We start from the raw sequence: 15471 nt of genomic DNA, 5'->3' as shown, positions 1-15471 counted from the left end.
ACCAAAGGTAGAGCGTTAGGTCGTAACAATTTAAGTGAGTAATTATAACATACGATGTAACATTTCTTAACCATAAAGGTTACTCAACAAGAAGTGCGTGTAACCAAAGTGCACATTGGCGAGACACTCCTTCTTGAGAAGGTCAACGTGACCGCGGAGATAGGGCAGATTGTTGAGAGCCCGATTGTTGTAGTCATCCTCTCTGAAGCGAAAGGGCTGTGACGTCCCATAGCGGTTCTCTTCTATTACCTCCACTAAAAACACTTTAAAGCTTATTTTAGCATCAATCTCGGAAAACTGGTATTTATGCATGTGCGTAAAGTGCCTTTCAGATTAGCCTCTGCAGTCAGCACAGGCTAATCCGGGACAATGTAAGCACATGCATAAAGTCCGGTTTTCCTTAAGCGAGACTTATATAGATACTCACGTGCTAGCACATGAATTTGGTTACATGTATTTTCGGTGAAAATTTCGATATTACAGGGAGTGAATTAGTAAAACCAATGTCAAAAGTCTCTATTTAAAAATGACTTGCGGAAATTCGAAAATAACGAAACGTTTAAAAACTCATGAATACGATAATGTTCCTCATTATACTTCTTTATTGGAGGATCAAAAATTATCAAAGACTCACATAGCAAATTGCGCCTGATTGAACAATCAACTTATATTTTTTATTGTTTGCATACTCGATATTGTGATTATCTTTCTGATATAACGACTAACTGTCCATACATATCATAATTATGCACAATACTACCATTGGCCCAGGTTCCCGCGAAGAAATCAGCTAGGTTGCTATGGAGACGCTTTTCTGCGCTTAATCTGCGCAGTAGCGCTCGTGCGCAGCTTCCGTAAACTGACGGTGGTACCAGTTCAACACGCGCGCACCGTCTGCACCGCGCTCAACTGCGGTGAAAAAACAACACATCTGTTAATTATAGTCAATCACAGAGCATTACAAAAATACGCGCAGTGTGTATATAGTACATGTACTTTTAAAATGCCTTGACTTATTACATGCAGAATGTAGCTAATTTACCACTTCCGCTGATGCTAAAGCAGTGGCGTAGCCAGACCCAAATTTTAGCCGAGGCAGTATATAAGGTCAATGTAGGGTGGTCAGGGGGCATTCCCCCCCCCCCCCCCCCCCCCCGTAAATTTGTGTATACCTAGATTATCGGAATCGTGGAATCGTGGACGCTACATTTGACGTTAGTATCAATATAGTTAACAAAAAAATCTGCTTCAAGTTTATTGTCAATTTTAAACTCTGTTACCATAAACGGTGTTTGAAGTGACAATGATGTAACAACCTTTAATACAGAAAAATGGTCATATAATTCATTTGAAGTCAGATAGAAAAATAAAAAAATGAGACGCAGCTCTCTCATACATAATATGTTTATGGATAATAGAATGTGCTTTATATATTTATTATTGAAATACTAAAATAATATAGATCTACCTTATATTATGAAGAAAACAGATCTATCAAACATTTTAGCGAATAATGTTTCATATATTATGAAAAACGTTTTCACTCTCTTAACATGTTTTATTATTCTTCAACTTTTAAATATCAATCTTATTAAACGCTAATTTATCTCTCCTGTCTCCAGTCGGATCCCACATTTAAACAATTCGTTTTCGATCAACTGGAATGTGTTTATGCACAAACATTAAAGCGATGCCATTGACATGTTAATATATAATAGCATTGTATTTACATAAGATATTATTCGTTATGAGTTTTTTATAAATTTTATTTTTGAGTTTACATCAAATCAGCTTCTGCAAACTTGCTGTTGTAGTTCGGACAAGTTCCCGTGAACAAATTCATGGACATTTTTTTTCATTTAGAGCTTGAAAGCACCATAGAGCTCTTAAAAAATGTTTAAATACATAAAATCAAAAGCGTTTTCAATCATAAGCACATATATAAATGATCATTGATGGAAAAGTTATTTGGAAAAAAAACTACAGGGGTTCGAACCAATGCAGTGACAATATAATAGTGGTCAATGGATCCAGAGTCGTTACTGATTGCGTCACAGGGACGTATTGATTATTATGAGGAGTACAAATATTTAAGATAAATCAGTAAAGTTTCTGGCCATTGTTTTAAATTTTCTTCTGTAAAATTTTGTTATAGCACTGCCTCATCATTTTCTGTCAGGTCTATCATCAATTACATTGACTATTAAAAAGAAAAGACTTGAACTTCTTTATATAAAAAATTGAACTTCTTTATATCAAACAAGAAATATCTTTAAAAAAGATATACGGCGTTGATTGTTTATAAAAGGTAAAGAGTTCAATGAATGAGATCAAGGATAGCGAATGTCTTTTTCTGTGCAGTTCGTAGCTGCATCACACACAGTACGGGATGTTACGCGGAGTTTTCGCGGCTTATTTTACATTATTACATATTGCTGGTCATAAACCTATAGATTCAAAACAGAAAACCAAAAGAAGAATGGAAGTGAAATTAAAACATACGAGTCAACCGGCCACACGCTTAGTATCCGTACATATTTTAAATATTTATACGCGCGTTCTTCGAACAAACCTGATTTAGTGGTTTGTCGGGCATTGCTATTTGATTCGTTTATTAACAGTATCGAGAATCATCGCGCTCATGCTTAATACATTAGTCAATATAGTGGAATAATTCTTGTTAAATTAATTAAAAATAATATTTATCATGGTATTGTTGAGAACACATTAAGAATATATTATTGACATACCATTATATCGCTGGATATCTTCATTTAACATCTTTCTGGTCTAAAGAAAATTCCAGTTCACCTAGTTCACGCTTTATCGTCTTTATTATATAACGATTATTTTACTGGCCGCGAACTCCGGTCAACACATAAGGTAGTCGTGAAGACGCAGCGATGACCTGTATATAAACTCTGACATTCACACACACTAACCGCGAACTGACCCTGATACCTCGCGGGTTGAAATGCAATGCATTAAAGTGAGGCCTCGCTTCCACTGCTCTTTATACTTTTACATGTTAACATGTTGACAGGAATATGGAAGTTAGAACTAAATATGAGAACATAGCCTTTAAGTAGAAAAGTTCTCGCGCTGGCAATCCTCTTAAAATAAAAGGTGCACGCACAAACTGTATTGATGTCGAGATTGAGTGTAAAACTGTTCTATCTAGTAAGCCTTTTCATTAGAGATAAAATTGCTTCATGCTGAACACGCAGTAAAACAGTGTTACAAAGACGCGGACATGTTTCCAATGTTCTGGTCGTATGCTCATATCAGCCTATGGGATAAATGAAGTGTATTCTTTGTGACCTAGCCGCGGGAAATTTTATTTGAATTTTATGGGACAGTTACAAAGGTCAGGTAAGGTGAAAAGCTGGCGTATACAGCTATGTCGAAAAAGTTTAATACGCGGGATACATAATTTGCAAATTCTAATGTTCACAAAGATTTTTATCACCTGAAACGGTCCCGGATTTAACTCGACGCCGGCCATAAAGATGAGAATACCAATAAAGCCAAAAACGCCAACCACCCGAAGTGTGTCTAGGTCCAAAAGAGACCCAGACCTGGCCGTTAAACACCCGATTCTAGCTCGGTACGTTCCGATGTCCACCATGATTATACCATCGAAGTTTACAGTGCGACGCTTTGTTTAGTATACGGATTTTCCAAATCATTTTGCTGAGCCATTTTGGCATCAATTGAAGTTATACAATTGAAATAATTATCTGCCTCAATATGAACCAATGGTACTCAATGAAAATTTTTGTTTGTGAATATCATAGTGCCTAAAATTCATAAAATCAGCCTTTTTTCCTTGCTAATCTCAACACTGCTCTGCAATTCTAAAGTCATAAGCAAGTCATTTAAAGAAAGTTGAACAAAGTGTTTCTCAGCTGAAAACAAATCAGAAAACATCAAGTGGTAGCGAACCTATATGATCACAAGTTCTTAAGGCAGACGTTCAACCGCGTTGCGATAACCGCTTTATCTTAATTTTAATAACATGCGATGTTGATAATGAATTGGAAATCCCAATATAAATCGCCATAGTACATATAACATCATTGTTTTCTCATCAGCTCGACGTTCGTAAAACATTAAATTCAAACGAGAAAATAACAGTAAAGTTCAGTACCGACATATTGGTCGATGTCCGCCCGTATGCACACGAGAAGTAGAGGGGGCAGTCTGCGCATGGGCGGTGTCCAGTAGGTGTAGACGTCATTTAATACGTCATCATCGCAGGACATCACGTCATCAAGCTCCGCCTCGGTGATTCCGTGATTGGCTGAAGTAAAGATCCATATTGAACTGGATTTTTGCTAAACGAGACTTCCATTAATGTGCTGGCAAGTAGATAAACAAGTGATCCTCGTTATGGGAAAGTTGGTCTTAATGCATGTGCGAAAAGTGCCGTCCCAGATTAGCATTTGTGGCCCGGACAGGCTTATCAGGGAAGACATGTTCCGCTTTTATTTGGTTAGTGTACAATCTTTTCTTAACAAAAATCTAGTTAAGGCCGAATTAAGTGCTTTAAGGCCAGTTTACCCAGAACAAGACTTGAATACAAGTGACTCAACCCCCACCTAAGGTAAAATATCCCAAGGCGCGACACACCAATATCCGGCCGTGCAGTTTCTCCAGACGACTGAACAGGAAGTCGACTGAGGTACGGACTGTCGTCTGCAGTACTGTCCGTGACGGCGGGTCGAACGAGCGCCAAAGCATGGCTTCGTCAAACGACAGCAGATCAGAATTGAGCAAAATGTCAGTATAGCGTTATACAAAATAATTTATTGAAAAAAAACCTAGCTGTGTAATTTCTTGTTTGCATCAAACGTTCAAGTTTCCACTCACTTCAAACTTGTCGACTAATATGATCCTGATTGAAGACTTTTTGGACGGAACGGTTATAACTTAGGATTACCCTTGAGATTGATTACTAAAAGAAAATAATGAATTCCCAATTAATTCAATGATGGTTTACTGACTTACAAGTATTTTTGCTTGGCATTTAATGTTAGATTACAAATACAACTGGCACTAATAAACTATTCATCTTTCAAAAAGAATGTTCTTTATCGAGTTTATGATAAACTCAGTTGTTGCACCAGACTCTGTAGCAGAGGCACTACGGAAGAACTCTCCACTGTTGTACCGAGAAACCTGCGGCCCAGAGAAATATGCGTCATGTGATGTGTTAACGTTTCAGGTATTGTGTAGTTTCCAACAAACAAGATAAAGATGAACATAGTTACGGCCAGTTTTAAATAAAGGAAGCGAGGAAAACACCAAGAATTGTTTTAATACAATTCTGACCTTAAGTCATTTTAGATGATTTAAAGAAGTTTAGATTGAGAAAGAAACACAACCATCATAACGTAAATACTTATGTAATAATATCACCACAGAACACAACTGTATTAACCCTTACGAAAGAATTTTAGAGTACTGAAAATATTTATTTGTCTTTTTTAAGTTAAGCATCTCTTAATAATGTATAGGTACATGTCGGTTATTACATATTTTTAACAGCAGATCATTAGCAATTCAAATTTTAAACATATATCTGTTATCAAACATTTTCCTATAGTTCAACTTGAATCGCGCGTTCGGAAATCTGACACCAGTTCTAGCCAGAAAACGGAACTGTATGTATTATAATTAAAGCGCAAACATTTGAAACAGTCGAGCCAACATAGGGTCGAATATCACTAAAACTAACCGTAAGCTGTATGTATTCTTCGAGTAACTGTCACGCAACTAACCGTAAGCTGTATGTATTCTTCGAGTAACTGTCACGCAACTAACCGTAATCTGAATGTATTCTTCGAGTAACTGTCACGCATTTTAAGAACACGGGCTGATAAAGCCTTCCTTTACGCCCATAATGACAGAAAGCCGCGTTGATACGCCGTAACTCAATTGTGTTTAATATGGTAATCATATAAGCGTCTTACTGCATAATTATCGTTGTTGTTGTTGTTGTTTTTTATCGAGTGCACCGGGATTGTCTCCCATATGGCCATCGCCCCCAGAAAGACGTGTTAGTTGGTTACGGGGGATAGTGCAAGATACAGAAGACACCCCGTTCCAGAGGTGACCCTGGGTCTTTTAGTGCCCGGTGTATAGCACCTAGTACACTGCACCTCGGTTTAACGTCTCATGCGAAAGACGAGTTAGTACGTTAGGTGCAGCGGGGGATCGAACCAGCGATCTCTGGATTGTGAAGCCAGTGTGTTACCACTAGACCACGGATCAGCTACTTGCATAATTATCAAACATCGAACAGCCCTTTTATATTTTACGTTTTCGGAAACGACGTCTTTTGCAAAATTGTAACACGCGCGAGGTGCAGCGCTGTTTTCGTGCCAATAATAATGACATAATTATTCTTGACGCTGTTATTCACAAATAGGTCGGATGTCATTTGGGCGTCGATTTTGATTCTACTTATTTGTTATGGTACAGTGATGATAATACTGTTTTTGTTTTATGAAGTGCTGTAATTGTGAATATTTGTCGTTATTTTCTTAATAAATAGATCTTGATTTTATCAGGCACGTACTTCAGTAAACAATTAAGATAAAGATTGTCTGTTGTTGACGTATTAATGATTTGGTATTTATTCAATCATCAATATTAAGTAGCAATTCTACTGGTAGTTTTAGAAGCACAAATGTCAAACTAGCCGTAACATGTAGTTTGAGAAGAGAAGTTATTATAGTTCGATAATTCCTTTAGTATTATTATATGAAAAGTCAAATCGTTTATAATCGCAGCTAAATGTCAAGTACCTTGGAACCCCGGAAGTTCCCTCGCTCGCGTACCGGGGCTCCGGTCGGTAGGAGGTGGCATGTCGTATCAACAATTCCTTTTCCAACATTCTGGAAACACTTCCGGAAATGAAGAATAACCGCTGCCCGCCGTTGGCTGTGGACAACCGGAAGTGCAGAGTCTGCGATTGTGCAATGCGACCTGAGGCGACGTCATCGAGTCATGCATGCACACCGACGCCTAAGAATTGTCCAAGCAAGTGGTGGATGAACGAAAGTGCCGACACGCATGAGACCAACAAAGAGAATGGTAATCAATATGTTTCAAGATGCAGAAGGGTTTTGCACATGTATTCCGTTTGGATGCGTTTCATATCGTGATTTAAAAGAAGGCGTTAAATATATTTTGTTTAGCGAGTGCATTATTGAGCATTTTGTTCCTTACCTTTATCAATCGTATTTCGCGTCATTATTTCAACTAAACGTATTTTAGCTATTTTCAAAAGGATATGTATTATGCATGACGTTTGCATTAAAAACAAAACTTGAGTTAACTTAGAAGATTAAGATCGATATTATTTACTTTACACGAACCAGGTGCACTTTCGATCAGCAGCGACACGTACCGAAAGTGCAACGACATGTGCATGTTGCCGCGCAACGATGGCTACACACTAAGCACCACAACAGATGAGACTGGCTGTCAGACGTGCGCATGCGTGGATTCAGAGCCGTGTAGAATTATCACTTGATATGTGGTAGTGTTGGTGATGATGATGGTGGGGGTGATGTTTTTTGAGCGGGTTTGTGGAAGTGATGATGCTGATGATGCTGACGAAGAATAGTAGAAGGATGAGAATAGGAATGATTGTTATGATGGTGCCGATAGATTATGATGTAGATGGTGGTGCTACTGCTTCTGAGGCTGCTTCTAATAATAATGATAAGGTTGATTATAATCATGTTGCTCACGATGTTGATGATGATTATGAAGATATCATGATGATGATGATGATGATGTGTCGGTTGATGATGGTAGCGACGGGGATGCTATTGTATTTGATGATTATGATCATGATGTCGGTTCTGATAATGATGATGATGATTATTATTATTTTTATTATTATTATTATTATTATTATTATTATTTTTATGATGATGATGATGATGATGATGATGATGATGATGATGATGATGATGATGATGATGATGATGATGATGATGATGATGATGATGATGATGATGATGATGATGATGATGATGATGATGATGATGATGATGATGATGATGATGATGATGATGATGATGATGATGATGATGATGATGATGATGATGATGATGATGATGATGATGATGATGATGATGATGATGATGATGATGATGATGCTGATGATTGTGATAATGATGATTATGATGATGATATGGATGATGATGCATTACATGTTTAAGCATTTTTACTTTAGAGAAAAAGTATAGACTCTCCACCAATACCATTCTAGGATCTTTGCAACATTCCGCGTCACAGCAAAATTGGAATAAACCACAAAAGAACCAACCACTACAGCATCCGGTATGAGCTCTTCAAGCGGCAAGGGGCTCTCATCATCCGGGAGCGGTGACGGCGCAAGTGCTGGAAGAGACTCTTGTGGATCTGGTTCAGAAACCGGAAGCAGTGGCGGGGGTTGTGATCCCTGAAATGCAGCGTCGGTTTGAGACAGTGACGGGAGCGCTTCAGGTGGCGGGATGGACACATGAGGAGCTATTAACGTCGTTAGCGGGCGTCTTCTAGTTGTTTCGGGCCGATGTGTCCGGGAAGCGGAGGTTCTGTTATTTCGTTTTTTCATTTAACCTCATCAACAAATTATGAGGCTCGTTCTTGTAAAACGGAGTTTAATGCATAAATGATGTTAAAAGGAGTTCGCGCATGCTAATCAGGGACGACAGTTTCCGCCTTTAAGGAATTAACTGTTTAAAAGAAGTATCTTCTAGACTAAATAACCAGTCTTGGCGGGAAGTGTCGTCCCTGTCTTGGCGGGAAGTGTCGTCCCTGTCTTGGCGGGAAGTGTCGTTCCTTATAAGCCTATGCGGACTGCACATACTGATTTGAGACGTTTATAAAGCATATGTATTAAACCCAATATTCAAAGAACGCAGCTAATATAGTGTCCATCTTTTGGTCGAGGGGTTCCGAATTGTATCACCGCTTTCATAATTTCCACCCATAAAGAAATGGGTTAGCATTCAACTAATGTAATAGTGTCTTAATGCGGCAAATTTTAAAATACACTAATACGGTGTTTAAATAAAAAGACAAATAACAGATGACCCCGTTGATGGTATCCTTATCAAAAACCTCAATATGCGTAGATGACATGTTGTACTTCATGTTATGATATCACACATAGATGACATTTTGTACTTCATGTTATGGTAAAACACATAGACAACGCCCTTGTCTCTATTTCAATTTAAGTTTTGACCTGTTTATTTTCATGCCCACACTGAATGGGTAACATGATAAATTGCACATGTCCTTCCATCCGACCACCCGTGGTTAACCGATTGAATAACATTAATGTGTAAATGAATGCAAAGAAAGGCCTTATGTGTGCGACGACTTTTTGAAGAATAATCTCAATTAGTGTTTTGTAATATGTATATTAAAGCGGGACTGCACGATTTTTATATATGTTAAATTGTAATAAATTGATAAAAAAATATGTTGCAATAACACAAAATAGTCAAGAAAAAAATTATACATTGAAGACCAATTTCATAAAATGCAGCAAAGACAGATTAGCGCCCCGAGCCGATTGTGACGAAGATATTTCGTACATATGTTCCTACAATAACCGAAGCATTCGTCTTTTGTATTACATTCAAAATAAAATTTAAAGAATACCTACAAACAAATCATTGATATATATGTATGCTCATTTGTTAATTTTTCTATGCTAATACTTTGTTGTGATGTGTCTGATGTGATTTATTTGAAAGATTAATTTTTGAAAGATTGATTTTTGTATCACATTTTGCATATTTTGTATTATCATAATCATCATCGTCATCATTATCATCGTCGCCGTTGTCTTCGTCGTCGTCGACGTCGTCGGAATTGATTAGGAAGTTATTATAACATTTAACTGTATAGTTCATTTCCTTTTTACCCTTGTATGTTCGTATGCATGTTTCAAAATATATACTTGTGTTTTGTTACTGAAGACCACATTGTAAAAAAGAAATTATTTCTTAATGTGAATTCTTCATGAAATAAAGTTATTATTATCATTATTATTATTAGTTAGTGTTTGTGTGTCGTATGAATAGATATAGTTGCCGGAAATTAACATGATCCGTAAAAATAAATTTAGATTCACATCGTACATGCATTATATGCATGCTGTCGAATTCGACTATAATACAGACATTTTCGATTTCAGAATAAAATATCTGGCTTATTTCGCATTTTTCGACACATGTTCTTCTTAACTTTTATTTTAATTCATATCGATATATATGTCTTATGTGTTTTTTACACATTTTATATAAATTCACAAAGATTTGACAAAATCGTGCAGTCCCGCTTTAAGAATAACAAAACACGCACATTTAATGAATACGTACATTATATATGCACTATTTAAAGAAAACATTACGCATCCGCAAATTTTCGCTATAATCTATTAAACTTCTATAGTGCATGACCTATGTATGTTTAATTGAACATGTATTTCACTAGTAAAATGACTTAAACTGTGTCTATGCAGTGGCCTTATGTGGGGAAATTGATGAATTGAGGTCATTTTCGAGCGTGCGATGCCTACGAAGTGAGTTCGGATCATAAATTTCGCTTGTATCGTTTGCCCGTCCCGCTTCTTTGCGGAAAATAAATCGAAACGTGATATAGGGGTCCAAATTATACTTCATGCTATGAAAGAAGGAGCTGGATGGAGTTGCATGGAATAATGACTCTTAATGGATAAATCCGATTTTTTTAAATGTCTCCAGGATAATGAAGATGTTTTTTTCCATATTTTACAACAAATTTTGTTTTAAGATGTCACATGGCGCGTATATACACGAGCACTGCATTCTTCATTACAGGCGGCATCAACCCGATGTTTCCGGTAGTCAGTGGAAGCGGTAATGGCGGCTGCACGGGCCCGTTCTGTATGGGCGCCGGAAATGGCGGCAGTGACGGAGCCAGAAGTGGCGGTGGGATGATGGGCGGACCCAGGGGAGTGAGCGGTAAATATTGGCGTCCGTTCCTGTTGTTATTGCTGGCCGGACACGAAATTCGCCATAGGTTGTCAAACTGTGACGTCATCGAGCCACGCATTGCAGCTGGGAGAGGCATCACCGGGGAACTAATATACACATGTCCGGTTTGCTCTTCGGATAGAGGGATGTCCTCTGTTTTTTTCCGGATCTCCGCCCAACAGCACACCAAAAGTACATATACAGTGACAATAACTTAATTGCTGTAAATTGCTGCTATAATTCAGTATTCGACCAAACGTCCTTGTTTGTAGAAAGTAAATGCAGTAACGGACGCGTAAGGACCTCATACACTTTGAAATACAAATTAACTCATAAATGAACATTGGGACATTAATCCACAAACATCAACTTGATCTCCTTCACAATGCGAGTTTTTGTCGTTTCAGTTGTTGTTAAATATTTTCATATTTTTTTGTTATACTGGCACATTTTCCGTTTTATTGTTATTAAATTTTTAACATAAAAAATTGATTCAACACAGTTAAAAAATACGACTCAACGAAAAAAGTCATAAAAAATTGATTCAACACAGTTCAAAAATACGAATCAATGAAAAAGTATAATTTCTGAAACGTGTAATTTGTATAATGCATGATTTCTGAAACGTATAATCTGTGACTACTACTACTACTACTTCTTCTTCTACTACTACTTCTACTTCTACTACTACTACTACTACTACTACTACTACTACTACTACTACTATTACTACTACTACTACTACTACTACTACTACTACTACTACTACTACTACTACTACTACTACTACTACTACTACTACTACTACTACTACTACTACTACTACTTCTACTACTACTACTACAACTACTACTACCATCACTATTTTTCAATCTTACAACTGACGCATACTTTACAATTCAGATATTCATTTTATGGAATAGAAGGTTATAGTTGTTCGAAAATACCGTATGTATTGAAATACAACACGCCATTTATTCTTTGTATATGTTAATTAAGTGAATAACAAATTGTGAGTCAAAGGCTGATATTTGCCTAGGTAGATTATTTAGGTCCTTATTTTTATCACAAAATCTCTTTTTAAATCATCGTAGAACGAAAGTAAGGCGCCTTACCCCTGCGTGGGGTTACAGTGATTATACATACTTCAATATAAAATGAGTCACCTAATTTTCTCTGAAACTACATGACCCCGTGGTTTTACAAGCTGAGCTGTTTATTTTCTGCCAATCGAAGGTTATGATATTATTTTTAAAATTTAAATCACATCTTTCTTGTGAAATTTGACATTGTTCATATTAATACACTTCGAAACAACCTGCAAGTGCATAGTGGTCATTGTTCAGGTTACAACGACAAGTGCGTGGGACCGGAGCGCTCGGCAAAAGTGGGACAAAGTATGTCGCCTGAATTTGATATCTTCCCGAGAGTTTTGTCGCGTTTGGGCTGATTTGGGCGATTACTTCTAAAAAAGACCAACACTTGTGTGTTTGTGTTTAATCCGAAATATATCTTGACCATTAGACACTTGACAGCAAATTGTTGGTGGTCTCTTTATTTTCTTTATATTTTGAACTCATCGCAACCACTCGAACCCAACATCCTGTAAACCTGCCTCATCCTGCAAAAGCACTAATTTTAGAATTATGAAATACACGCAACTATGTTTTTGTAAATGTATACATAAATATTAATCACACATTGATTCGTTTTACTGGCTCTGTTTTGAAAATTTACTTACTGTTGTTAATATCTTGTTTTTGTGATTATCAGGATTTAACTGACCCTGAAGCAAAACGGGTTTGATTCAGAACAAGTGTTTGGATTGTAGTGAATTGCATAACCAGGCCAGCCAAGTTTTATTCACTGTTCAGCATCCCCATGATGTTTTATAAACTCGCATGTAAGAATTCAAAAGTCGTTAATATACTGTTATTAAACAGTTTTACCATGTATACTTCTAATAGTTGTACATTTTTACCATATTTATTTCGAACAGTTGGGTTATGTAACCCATAACCCTTTGTAAGACCCGCCCCTTCTTGCATTTGTGATTTTTTTCTATATGTCATCACTCTTCTGAACAATTGAAAAATACAGGGGCTTTTGGTGGTTTAATTTTAATTTGAATTATTGATATGAAATCAACATTTAACTTATATGTAATATAATTATCTGTTGAAATGTATATTATTACCTCATTCAACCCAAAATCGAATATAATGATGAAACGATACACCAATGCTTTTGTTGTTTTTAAAAAAGGAAAATAAACGAACAGAAACGACGTGTTATGCAAAAAGATTAAATAGAGGATATTTGTACATGTCAGTGTAAGACCGTTTGTTATTTCACGAGAGATCATATACAATATATTTTCAAGAATGGCGCAGCTATAAGTGAAAATATTATTGTTCTATGATCACGAGTGAATGTTTCTTTTATGCCCCTTTTTCAAGACAATAATCAACAGCTGTTTCCCTTTCGCTGAAAAGTTACCCTTTCTCCCGTGGCATGCATCAATACATTTCAAAACACAAAATGACGTCATAAGTGTGACGAAATGACTTTGAAGCATGTGAAGAAAATTATGAAATAATTACTATTTTATAACATGCGATACTCCAATGAACAAACACGTATACTGTACCTATATTGACTTTATCTTTATTGAATTATCTGTATATTTATCCTGATTATCGATTATAATCCGATACATTATACTTGCAATTTGACACGTGGCCCTTAATTAACACCACGGTAAGGGACATTATACTTTTTAAGGAAAATGACAGAATTACATTTCCGTTGTGTTCGACCCGTTCCGTTTTTTATTGTTTGACCAGAAAAACCTTCGCACATTCATCAATACATCATGAAGTTGAAGAAAATGTTCAGTATGAACATAATTTAATATGATATTTTTTTCTATTTCAATATTCGTTACCTTTGTGTAATAGTTTATTAAAAACCCAATCGGGAATCCTCGGACAATTCCGCCATACCGGCGATGTGTAGCCCACTGTCCGAAGTGTTCAGATTGTTATAAAACCCGTACGTTCAATAAAAACTCTTTCCGCGGATATGAGCCCTTGTCGTTTTGCAGTCATAACCCTAACATATATGAAGGAAGCAAATTTTGCCTCTAATTGTGTACATTTATGTTAATATGCGGAAACTGATATTGTTAGGCACAGTTATTTTCAATGATTTGTTTTCAATAAAATTTTTGATTCATCGCAACTAGACATATCAACGACGCTGTTACTGACTTGAAGAAAGGACTTTGTTTAAAAAAACATTTTGGTTCCAAATGCAGAGTAACGAATTGTTAAAAACGCTATTTTCACGACTACATAAAACATTGACACAGTAAACATCGCGGGAATATTACGTTTGTTTATTTCCGAGGAACGAACACAAAACTCCATTCTGCGTGGATTGTTCGGTAAGGCCTTTAAATAATTAATTCATATGGTTTGTTTACGATATATTTACTTATAGGCCATTACCTTTTACCACAGCACGACACTATGATAATTCGTGCCACTACCAGTTCGTGCCTCTGATATTTGTGGGGTGCTGGAGGTTTCGGTAAATGGCAAGTTCGGTAAATTGATTTATATAGTAAATGCCGTGGAGGGTTCGGTAAATTGGATTTTATAGAGGTGGTATACCTACAACGAGGTGTTAATGACACCTATTATTGGCTTACAATAACATTAGGGGCATTTATTTGCAAACTGTGGATTAATTTTGAGTTGAGTAATTAATGCTATGCCAACGGTAAAGAATTAAGGGAAATGAATGAGCTACCTCTGAAAAACGATTTCTGTTAGGAAATTGTAGGTTAATTTACGATTTAAATAACGCAATACTGTTTTTTTTTATAATTGGTGCTTTTTTTTAAATAACATAATAGTAATAATAAATAATGATTAATGGCGGAATCAATGTAAGATCTTCAATTCAGTTTAATGCTTTTTAAAAAAGTTTCTTGTAAAATATGATTTAATAAAACTGATTACAGTTTAAATATAAAGCACAATAGTATTTTTGACCACCGATAAACACTCAATTTCTCAATATATAAACATGGGGTAGTTCGCCAACATAATGAATATGAAACCAAAGCTCTTGCCACGTGGAGGCCACCTCTTGTAAGAGCCAAATGTTGAATTTTATATTACATGTTTTATTATTTCTTTCTGGTTGAGAAAAACACAAGAAAAAAACAATATATAAAATCTAATACGTGTACGTAATTAATAAAAAGTAATATAATGATACGCGTTATGTTTTATAATTATGTTAAGTACGCGTGCCATTGAACGTTGAGTTAAGCGAAGAGATACACATAATTGAAAACTGATAAAAATCACATCTAACACAACGCCAGTAGAATGAATACACTGTGTAA

General features: G+C 36.2%; 1 protein-coding gene and 2 long non-coding RNA genes across 3 annotated transcripts; 2 read left to right on the top strand and 1 right to left on the bottom strand.

Moving 5' to 3' along the window:
• Positions 1-161: 161 nt before the first annotated feature.
• Positions 162-4233, bottom strand: LOC127833581 (uncharacterized). The gene is made up of 3 exons (XR_008027496.1): positions 4151-4233; positions 761-909; positions 162-254 (listed from the first exon to the last, which is right to left on the bottom strand). It is a non-coding gene; the product is annotated as an uncharacterized LOC127833581 (long non-coding RNA).
• A 2568-nt stretch (positions 4234-6801) lies between these two features.
• Positions 6802-8202, top strand: LOC127877054 (uncharacterized). The gene is made up of 2 exons (XM_052423012.1): positions 6802-7101; positions 7389-8202. The coding sequence occupies exons 1-2, from the start codon at positions 6921-6923 to the stop codon at positions 7541-7543; spliced, it is 336 nt and encodes a 111-aa protein (XP_052278972.1). The 5' UTR covers positions 6802-6920; the 3' UTR covers positions 7544-8202.
• Positions 8203-8207: 5 nt separating this feature from the next.
• On the top strand, positions 8208-13287 carry LOC127877700 (uncharacterized). Its single transcript, XR_008048651.1, has 2 exons — positions 8208-8612; positions 10896-13287. It is a non-coding gene; the product is annotated as an uncharacterized LOC127877700 (long non-coding RNA).
• Positions 13288-15471: the final 2184 nt, after the last annotated feature.

Source organism: Dreissena polymorpha, chromosome 1 (genome assembly GCF_020536995.1).
Source record: "Dreissena polymorpha isolate Duluth1 chromosome 1, UMN_Dpol_1.0, whole genome shotgun sequence".
NCBI classification, from domain to species: domain Eukaryota; kingdom Metazoa; phylum Mollusca; class Bivalvia; order Myida; family Dreissenidae; genus Dreissena; species Dreissena polymorpha.
This window is presented reverse-complemented; position numbering and strand designations above follow the sequence as displayed.